Genomic DNA, 10,798 nt, shown 5'->3' with positions numbered 1-10,798 from the left:
AACAATATCTGCAAATCGCTTAGGACATTGGCACATAGTATATATAGTGCAATAGCTACTCTTATCGTAAAAGCTAATAATTATCAACACTGCGGTTACTTTGAGTCACCCAACTTCACCGATGCCCTCCTCAAGGCTCCGCGCACAGGTTTCCCATTCCCGCCCACCATAGGATACTGCGGGCTCTCCTCTCGCTCCGCCTCTTCTCCAAGGCCGCAGGTCCGTAGGTGCGTGATGCACGCCGGGCCTCGTAGTTCGTTTGCAGAGTCCTCTCGGCGGGGGCCTCGCGGGAGGACTTCATTTCCCAGCGTTCCCCGTGGCGGCGGCCGTAAAGCGCGGCGGTCGAACGGCCGGTTCCGGCTGAATGTCAGTGCGGAGCTGTGGGCCAGGGAGGAAGGTGGTTGGCGGTCCCTCTACCACCTCCGCCGCTGCCTCCTCCGCTTGTGCTGCCGCTGCGGGCGCTCGGTCGCTCGGCCGCTCGGGCATGAGGCCGTGAGGCGGGCAACGGGTCGGGGCCGCCGACATGTTTGGCCGCTCGCGGAGCTGGGTGGGCGGGGGCCACGGCAAGTCTTCCCGCAACATCCACTCCTTGGACCACCTCAAGTGAGTGTGTTTGTTGGGGGGTGAGGGGGGCAGGCCGCGGGGCTGGACGTGGGAGTGGGGCGCATAGCCACGGGCCGGGGCCTCTGCGAGGTGTGAGAGCGAGGTGGAGGGCGGAGAGAGACGCCCGGGAAAGACTTCATGGTGGTTAAGAGCGAGGGCTCTGGAGTCAGGGCGCTTGGATTCGAACCCTGACACCGTCGCTCCTCGCTGTGTGACCTTGGGCAAGTGGCTTAGCTTCTCGGAGTCTCGGCACCCCCGTCTGTAAAGCAAGGGGAGGAGATTTCAGTTTATGGATGCAGACTTCGTTGTTGCCAGGGGCAGCGGTGGGCACCAAGCTTACCAGGGTGGTACTTCTTAGGCTGGACAGCTTAGGAGCCAGAGAGCTGGACCCGGAGTCAGATCAGGGTTTGAACGTAAGTGCGTGAATTTTTAGGCCTCAGTTTCCTCAGTTGTAAAACGGGTAGAGTGACAGCACCTGCTTCTTATCGTTTTGAGGGGAGGATAAGAGAATGCACGCAAAGCTGGAAGCACGCACGAGTGCTCAATGAACGGCAGTAATGAAAATACTTTTTTTTTCCCCCCTTGGTGGAGACTACAGGGAGGACTAGCAGAAGTAGAGCTCTGGGGGAAGGACAGGTGGAAGACGTGGTCCTGGGAAGCAGGAGTGCATCAGACCTGCATTCAGATCCTGATTCCACCACTTAATAGCTCTGTGACCTTGGACAGATTACTTGGCCTCCTTGAGCCTCTGGTGCCCCCTCTGCAAACGGGGATGGTGAACCGTTGTGCAAGAATTCAGTCATGTCATGCATGGAGAGACATTGATCCCGTGTCTGTTACACAGTACGTGGCTGATGGTGGTCACTGTGTCTATCAGCTAGGGAAGGCCTTCCTAGACCACCCTGCCTCAAGTGCTTACCCACCTCCATTCCTTTCCATCTGATCTTTCTCTTGATTTCATTCAATGCATAGCTCCACTATCTGCACTTACCCCGCTTGTTTTCGCTCCTTTTCTATCTGCTTCTCAACTGTTACTGCCAGGGGAGAAGAGACCCCTTTTTTTTGCTCACAGCGGTATTCTCAGCATCTCGTGCTGTGTGCCTGGCACACAGTAGGAGCTCAGTGGCTACTGAAAGAATGAAAAAAAAAATGAATGAATTGGGACAGGTGCAGAACATGTAGACAAACATGGAATTTTTGGTGTGTGTGTGTAGGGGGTTGGAGGTGCTGATGGAAAATGGGGAGTTGTACGGAGGGAATGACTCCAGGGAGGAAAATATAGTGTGTGGGGTGGCAGTTGAGTTGGGAGAAGGCAAACCTTTGGTGGTAAGAAATAGACTGGTTTCCAGAGGGAGCTCCCAAGATTACTAATGGGAAGGAAGAAGGATGGAGGGGGGAGGCGGGGAGCAGTAGAAGGAAGATGGGGGCCCAGGGAAAGGATTGGTGGGAGGGAAATTAGATGGGGCTTCTCATTTGGCCAGGGGTGGGGATCCTTTGCTTCTCAGTTGTGTCCTTTCTAGCATGGAGCAGGCGTTTAACAAATGTGTGTGAGTCTTGAAGAGTAGGAGGCAGCAGGGATCGGGATGTATCAAGGAATGGTTTTGGTGGGGGGTGATGAGAGAGGACACAGGGAGGAGAGAGGCATAGACAGGGTAGGGGTGTGTAGGGAAGCCAGGAATCTTAAACGGGAGGGCAGCTGGACTGGAAAGGGAGAGGCGTAAGGATTTCAGGAATTTAGAGAGTGGGTGGATGTGTCTGAGACAGGGAAGGATGAATATCTAAAGGAGGTTGGGCCTCCTGCCAGCGTCCAGGCACCTGCAGGCTTTCCCCTAGCTCTGCCTGACTCTAGCCCTTGTCAAGTACCTGAATGATTATTGAGCGCATTTTCTCTGCCAGGTCCTCGCTCAGGACTTCTGTGTGTTATTCCCGAGTCCTCGCAAGTCTCTGAGGTGTAGGAACTGTTACTGTTTTCCGTTTTATAGAAGGGGAAGCTAAGGTTCAAAGAGGCTAAGTCACTTGCCCCAAGGTGACAACAGCTGGAACGGGTCAAAGCCAGGGTTTGCCCTTGATGCCTGTACCCACTGCACTGTCTTTCTGAATGAAACTTCCTCCCAAGTCGGTTTGGGAAGCGACTCGCAACTTGGCTCAGTCTCTGTGCCCAACGGAGCGCTTACCCTCCGGCCAGCCAGGGGATGGTAAAGGTTCTCAGATTCCTTTTACGTATCTGAGCACTGCCCAGTTTCACTGTTTAGGTTAAAAGGCCATTGGGTGCTTTTGGAAACCCAAGCTGCCTGTCCTGGGTCAGGCAGATGAGCTTAATCCGTATTACAGTCTGAGCAACTGGGCGATTTACCTATCGGTGTGGGACTCGGAGGATCCCAAGATGACTTGGAAAAGAGTGCTGTAAACAGCTGGTCCTCACCCCAGCCCTTGTGACGTTCTTCGTTTGGCTCCGATAGTAAACATCTTGGGCCTTAGGTACAGAACAGCTCATTCCCTGAGGGAGTTCACAGGCTGGTGGGGGAGACAGCCATAACACCCAGACTATGCAGTGTGACAGATGCCGGGATCTCTGTAGGTCCAGGGTTCTGTAGGAACCCTTGGAAGCCTTCTGGGGGAGGCAACACCAGAGCAAAGTCTTCAGGGACAAGCAGGAGCCATCATGGTGGGGCCGCGGGGTGTGGGCGGGGGGACCCTGGGTTTGTGGAGTTTCAAGGTGGCGCTGGTGGTTGTAGGAAATAAGGGTGGAGGTAAAATGGGACCTGAGCTTCACCTGACACAAAGGGTGACCATCCCGGAGTGCCTGGGTTGGAGGGATTTCCCAGGACGTGGCACTTTCAGTACTAAAACTGGGAAAGTCCTGGGCAACTGATACAAATTGGTCAGGCTGCCAGTGACAAGTGACAGTTCCTAATGTATTCATGGCAGTGTGGGTGGAAAGATTAAAGTAAATAAAAGAATTTAGGATTGAAAAAAAAATTTTTTTTTTTGACATGCAGGGCACCTAGGAGCCCTCCCCCTTTTCAAAACAGACTATTTTTTTTTTTTAATTTTTTTTTCAACGTTTATTTATTTTTGGGACAGAGAGAGACAGAGCATGAACAGGGGAGGGTCAGAGAGAGAGGGAGACACAGAATCGGAAACAGGCTCCAGGCTCTGAGCCATCAGCCCAGAGCCTGACGCGGGGCTCGAACTCACGGACGGCGAGATCGTGACCTGGCTGAAGTCGGACGCTTAACCGACTGCGCCACCCAGGCGCCCCAAAACAGACTATTTTTAAGAACAGTTCGCGATGTAAAGAAAAATTGAGAGGCTAGTAACAGAGAGAGCCGGAATTGCTTTTGAACCACGTTATTCGTCATAATGTTCTCCGCTTTCACCCTGGAAAGGAGGCTGCCTGTTAGGATTTTACTTTTGCTAAATAACGGAAAACTGGGTGCCTCTGGTCTTTGTCTACCGACCTGAGGTAGCGATTTAGTTGAGGGAGACTGAGATAGTAAGAGGTTATTTGCTACGTGTCACGGGTGGGTGGTGTGCTGCCCACACTGGTGGCACGGCTGTGACAGTGACTGCCGAATGCCCACCAGCAAGGAGGATCTTTGCTGACGCATTTGCAGGATTGCTACCGCGAGATCACCTTTAGCAGGAACTGCCAGTTATCATGCTGCTGGTAGGACTGTTGTGGTGTTAGGTTATTTCGTTGCCTTCACTCTGATCACCTTTGCGTGGGGGTCCACAGTCTTGGTCGCCAGTGACAGAAACCCACCTAGAACTGCCTTAGGCCCCAAATGGAAGGGATCGGCTCCGATCGCTAGCTACGCCACGGCTGAGTGCAGGTGTTCAGACAGAAGCTGTCAGAGTCTGTCTCTTTCCCGTTCTTGTCTCTGCGTATCTCCTGTGTTGGTGCCATCGTTAGCGGGCTCCAGGCTTACGTCATAGCCGTCTAGCAATCCCTGGGGACAAGGGAGCATCTTTTCTAAATATTGCCAGCAGAAGTCCAGAAGTGAGTATAGTTGGACCACCTGGGGATCTCATGCCCATCCCTGACCTAGTCACTGTGGCAGGGGGCGTGGGGTGCTGTACTTGGCCCTTGCCTGGAGCTGGGGTGGCATCAGCTCCCCCCCAAGCTAGTGGACAGAGAATGAGAGACAGGGGAGGTTCCCCCTGGGAAAATCAGGGGTTGTTACCCAAAGAGAAGAGGAATGTGTGCCTAGCAGGCAAATGGTCACCTATTCCTGGTACAGTCTACTTTTGCCTAAGAGAGCACTGATTAGTTTTAAGGGTACAGTGTTGTCAGATTAATTTTTAGGATATCATATTCACCATATCACTCATAATGAGCCCAAGCACCCATCGTGTCAGGTCCGAGTTCTTCCAGGCCGTCGGAGCGCTCTAGACTCTGTTCCCATCCATCCAGTTCGGCGTGAGGGCCCTGTAATGCAGGCTAGGGAGTCAGGAACCTCCTTGGTAGGCAGACACCCGTTTTTAAAAAGTTTTTTAAATTTTATTTATTTATTTTTAAATATATATTTATGAGAGAGGGAGGGAGCACGCACGACTGGGAGAGGGGCAGAGAGAGAGCATCCCACACAGGCTCTGTGCTGTCAGTCCCACAAACTGCAAGATCAAGACCTGAGCCAAGATCCAGTCAGAGGCTCAGCCGACTGAGCCACCCAGGCGCCTGGCAGACACCCATCTAAATGGGGATGTAAAGAGTGAGGGGTGTGCCGGGCTGTAGGGGCGGGGTGGGAGGGACGATACTTTAGGCAGACCAAACCATGTTTGAGAAGCCTGGAGGAGAGAAAGGCTCAGGTTACTCACTAAGGGTGGTGTACGTGGGGTGAGGGGGCAGTGCAGGACCCCACAGCAGGCTCATGACGCGGGAGAGGTCACAGAGACATCTCCTTAAATTATGTGAAGGAATTCGGACATCAGGCTGAGAACAGTGGGCAGCCGTTGAAGAATTAACCAGAGTGCCGCGGTGCAGCCAGAGTTGGAGAGCCGGTTGGGGGAGGGCCCAGCAGGAGGTGGGCGTCCCCTCGGCCTCCTGGGAAGCGAGGGTGGCAGCCGGCCCTAATCCGGGGGTGTTTCTTGTGCGGCTTCACGGACCTCCTCTCTCGCTCCCTGTTCCACACACCTCACACGCCCACCTGTCTTCATCTTTGCCCTCCCCTGGAGCTCCCCTCCCCTTCCTGCCCGTCCAGACGCCCACCTGCATCGTTGAAGTACCAGTTCTTCCATAAAAGCTGCCCGGTGACTTCAGCCAGCAAGAAGCTCTGCTGTCGTCTCTAATGTCACTCGTGGTGCCCACTGTCCCGCTCAGTGTGCCCACTGTCACGCACAGTCTCACCGTCACCAGAGGTAGGCCAGCTGTTAGAGGCTCTGGGCTTTTCAGGCTTTATCCGGGCCGCGAGTTAGATGCCCGGGAAGCTGCCCAGGGTTCCTCAGGCATGTCCTTTTGCCATCAGAAGTGCTCTTGCGTGATCATGTGTTGGTCTCTCCCCATTTGAACGTAAGCCTCGTAAGGACAGAGACCGGCGTGTCTTGTCCACCTGGGAATTGTTAGATGCCGGCACAGGGCCTGGCACACGATAAGCGATCAAGGAGTGTTTATTGCAGCGTGAGTGTAAGAGGCAAGTCTGGCCAGGCTTTTCTCCACACCGGCCTGCTCTGGCCCGTTTGGTTCCAGTGCCCGGGCTGGAGCTGTGGCTTTGTGTAGGGCCGAGAGCCCCGCCTACACCCTCGTGTGGTTGCCAGCTCCCCGAATCTCGGACCCGGTCTCGCTGGCTGGCCCAGTTTGACATCTTTCTGGGGTGACTCATCGGGAGAAGCACCGCCTGTAACACCTTTCCCCAATCCTCTGGTCTGGTTGCAGCCCATGATGAGCTGGGCCTTGTGCTGCTGGCCAGAAGGCCGGGCCCTGACCGGGGGTGGTTTTCAAGGCGCAGGGTGGATGCTGTTAGCAGTGGTCCCCCCCCCCCCCTGGGTGCTGAGCAGACCAAATAGACAAAGGCTCTATGTCCCTCTGTCTCCCCCCCCTTCCCCCCCCCCCCCCCCCCCCCCGCCCAGACGTTGTTATTTGGGGCCTGGCTTTGGGGGAGTGGACTTCTCGTCTAGGCCTCTGCCACTCCTCTTACCCTTCAGCCTACGGGTCCATTTCAGGATCTTCCAGTAGGAGCGTTCTAAGAGGCATATTCTTTTTTTTTTTTTTTTTTAATTTTTTTTTTTTCAATGTTTATTTATTTTTGGGACAGAGAGAGACAGAGCATGAACGGGGGAGGGGCAGAGAGAGAGGGAGACACAGAATCGGAAACAGGCTCCAGGCTCTGAGCCATCAGCCCAGAGCCCGACGCGGGGCTCGAACTCACAGACCGCGAGATCGTGACCTGGCTGAAGTCGGACGCTTAACCGACTGCGCCACCCAGGCGCCCCGAGGCATATTCTGATACAAGTCATAAAACCCGTATGAACTTAGTGTATCCGTCTCTGAAGTGGACATAATTGTTGTTGACCATAATGGTTTAACCTGTGAGATAAGTGGTTCTTGAGAGAGCAGGGTCTGTGGGGCAGGATTTGTTTACAGCCCATTGTCCTTGGCGAGGAGCCTCCGGTGTGTTGGTTGCACCCTGGCAATAGGCTGTGGTTTTCCACTCGCCAGGCATTTCAGACTCTTCAGCTGGTCTCCAGGTAGAGGTCGCTCATGGGCAGCGCTTTGATCCTGAGAGCCTCCGTTCTACAGAGCCTGTGCTGGGGATTCCGTGATGTTGGCTGTCGTCCAAAGAAACAGAGTAAGAGTCAGTTATGAGGACTGACTTTACAATCTCATATGTATTTTCATGCCTTTTTGGTTTGTTGTTTCTCTGCTCGGTTTTCTTGCATGTAGGGCATTCATAACTTCATGTAAATGCTTGGTTAATAATAGCGTTTCCTGCATTGTCTGCATTTTCTACACTCTAATGGTTCTAAGCAGGGGATCTGGAGTCAGGCCGTCTGGGTCCCCTCTATCAGGACTCTGTGCAGGCCCTGGCCTCCCAGAGCATCAGTCCTGCAGGATTATTGTAAGGGTTTAATTAGTGGTTACATCTGAAGCAGTCAGGAGGGCCGAGCAAAGTAGGCTGCAACTGTTTTGTGATGGTGATGATAAGAATGTGCACACGCAGAGTTTGAGAGAAACTGTTTTCCTTGTACCAGTGATCACTGTAAGAGAAAAATCTGTCCTTGTGACCTTGGAAACTCAGATAGGGTCACAGCCTTGCCCCCAAAGACGGCCATGGTAACATTGTTGATCGTCTGAACAATGAGGAATCCAAATGTCCAGCAGAAGAGTAACTCCTGTGCTTGTTTTCTAAAAGGTATACAATGTAGCCATTATAGATGCTTGCCGGTGTTGTAACAAAAATGCTTTTATTACCCTAAGTATGGGGAAGGGGGAAAGATGGGCATGGAAATGATATATGCATGAGCTCCGCCATGTAAATATCCATGGCAAAGGAAGAGACCCAATACATTACACTCCAGCAGCGCTCATGTCTGGGCAGTGGCAGGATTGACATCCCCTTTGTTATTGTTGTTGAAGTGTTCAGCCTTTCTCAAATGAGTGTTAAACTCAAAATCAGAAAGTTATTAAACTTGAGGCACATAAACTATGGCACAGCCATAGTGGGAGTGAAAAGATGGGCAAGGTGCAGGTACAATCATCACAGAAATTTAGAGATTGAGATGTCGTGGGTATTTGCAACAACCGACAGCCAACATCGAGAAAATGAATGTTTCAGACACTGCCATTTACAACACCATCAAAAAACATCAGTTACCTACAAATAAATCTTAACAAAAGATAGGCAAGATCTCTCTGCAGCAAATGCTGAAAGAAATGTAAATGTCATGATGTTACTTTATTGTAAAGATGTCAGTTCCCTCTATATTTAGCTATAGATTTAGGGCAATCTTAAAGGAAATCTTAGCAAGTGTTTTTGTGACAGTTGAGTAGGTGATTTTCAAATTTATATGGAAATGCAAAGGGCCAAAAATAGCCAGTGTAATATTGGGGGGGGAAAAAAGAAGGGAAAAAAGTCGGGAGCACTTCTATTATCACCTAGTAAGATTTATCACAAAGCCGCAGTCATCGGACATCATGGTATCAGCACAAAGGTAGTGAATAGATCAGTGGAACTAGAGCATTCAGAAAGAGTCCCTGCAGGTGCGGTCATCTGATAAACGACAGAGGGGACATTAGAGTGCATGGGAGAAAGCAGGACCTTTTTAGCAAAGGATGCTGACTCAACTAGATATCCATATGGAAAAAGTGAATTTTGGCCAATATCTTACACCATCCACAAAAGATCAGTTCCAGATGTACCCTAAGACAAAATGTGTGAGGGGCAAGGAGCCTCACAGTAATGGGTGCTACCCTGTCTCTACCTCCTGCCTCCCTCACCTGGGATGGAGAAGCGGGTCCTCTGGCTCATGGCATGACCCCTGCCCCCAGCTTCTGGGATCCATACGTAATCAATCTCGTGACTCTCCTTCCTTTGCGTGGGTGTTGAAACTACATCGTCAAACAAAATGACCCCCCCTCCCCCCCCCCCGCGGGTTTCACTTCCCCAAGGTGGGGGCTCCCGTACTAAGGGGGCTACCTGCCGCCCCCATGTGGGTGGCCGCTGCCTCTTCATCCAACTGCATATTTTTATTTTTTAATTTTTTTCTAATGTTTACTTGTTTTTGAGAGAGAGAGAGAGAGAGAGAGAGACACACAGTGTGAGTGGGGGAGGGGCAGAGAGAGGTGGAGACAGAATCCTCTGGCTCTGAGCTGTCAGCACAGAGCCTGACATGGGGCTTGAACCCATGAGCTGTGAGATCATGGCCTGAGCTGAAGGCTGACGCTTAACCACTGAGCCACCCAGGTGCCCCCAGCTGCATATTCTTAATTCAGCACACCAGCTCCTGCTTCTCAACACAGAAGGCTTCACCAAGAGATGTCAGGAGTTAGAAGCCAGGGCTGACCATAAGATTTTAAAGTCTCCTCTCCCTACGGTCGTTTTTCAGAGCAGAGCTGCTTCCCCGGGCCCCCAGGCCGCTGCTTCCTACGAGGCCAGGAGTGTGTTAGTGGGAGGCTAATGGATTCCATCCCCTCGGCAGAAGGAAACACCAGAGGGGGGAGGATCTGCACCCCCCCCCCGCAACAGCACCTGCCCTGGCATGGTAGGGGGCACACTGTGGGTTGTACCCAGAATGTCACTGATGGCTGTGGTGTGGGTGACACAACTACTCTGAAACTTTCGTGGGAGCTTATTCAGAATGCAGACTTGGGGGTCTGCACCCCAGAATCAGATTCGGTGGGTCTGGGGTGGGGAGCTAGAATTTGCAGCTGAAACAGGGGTTTCTGATGCCGGGGTCCCGTGAAGCACAATTTGAAAAACTCCGCTCTTTGAGCTTCTTGGCGAAAATGCGCTGGAAGGGAACGGAGGCATAGATTCAAGAGCGGGTCACCCCCCCCACCATAAGCTTCAGCGTATGGGGGTCCCTTGGCACAGGGGGAAGCTGGCCTCCAGGCCCATAGGCAGCCTCACCCGGAGATTTGGGCACAGGTGGTGGAGATCTCTGTTTTTGGAGAGCTGTTCTAGTTGTTGTGTTAAAAGTTGCATGCAATCTTTAATGAAATGATTAAGTAACTGATTGTTCTATTTTAAAGACCGTATAAACAGCAACAATATTAATAAATAAAACCCAGTCCCCTGAAGCAGATTCATCCTGACTGTTCTATCTGCAAGGTTCTACCTCTTTATACCCTACCCATTTCTTTAAAAAAATTTTTTTAACATTTATTTATTACTGAGAGGCAGAGAGAGACAGAGCATGAGCATGGGAAGGCCAGAGAGAGGAGGAGACACAGAATCTGAAGCAGGCTCCAGGCTCTGTGCTGTCAGCACAGAGCCCGACACCGGGCTCGAACTCACAAACTGCGAGATCATGACCTGAGCCAAAGTCAGACGGTCAACTGACTGAGCCACCCAGGCACCCCTATACCCTACCCATTTTTAGAGATCTTCGATGGCAGGATCCTGTATATTCTTTCCGTGCCTTGCTCTCACCAGCTCCACCTCCAGACTGAAGGTAGCCATAAAAGAAGTCAGGAGGTGACCCTTCTTGAGTCACTTCCTCTTAGTGTCCCCTTTTCCTTCCCCAACCGTGACAG

The 10,798-nt window shown here is 52.0% G+C and overlaps 1 protein-coding gene across 6 annotated transcripts in view; it reads left to right on the top strand.

Moving 5' to 3' along the window:
* The first annotated feature begins 381 nt into the window (after window positions 1–381).
* CLEC16A (C-type lectin domain containing 16A) overlaps window positions 382–10,798 on the top strand; it is a 205,797-nt gene continuing 195,380 nt past the window's right edge. For all 6 annotated transcript variants that reach the window (XR_006963619.1, XR_006963620.1, XM_047087900.1 and 3 more), the window contains exon 1: window positions 382–603. Coding sequence is in view for 4 of the 6 variants with exons in the window: in XM_047087900.1 (XP_046943856.1) it covers window positions 524–603 (80 nt within the window). In the remaining 2 variants the exon portion in view is untranslated. The remainder of the gene's footprint in view (window positions 604–10,798) is intronic.

This window comes from Lynx rufus, unplaced genomic scaffold (genome assembly GCF_022079265.1).
Source record: "Lynx rufus isolate CCGP_SWC_20201006 ecotype Redwood Valley unplaced genomic scaffold, mLynRuf1.p SCAF_23, whole genome shotgun sequence".
Lineage (NCBI taxonomy): Eukaryota > Metazoa > Chordata > Mammalia > Carnivora > Felidae > Lynx > Lynx rufus.
Note: the sequence above shows the minus strand (reverse complement) of the source record. Positions and strands in the feature narration are given on the sequence as shown.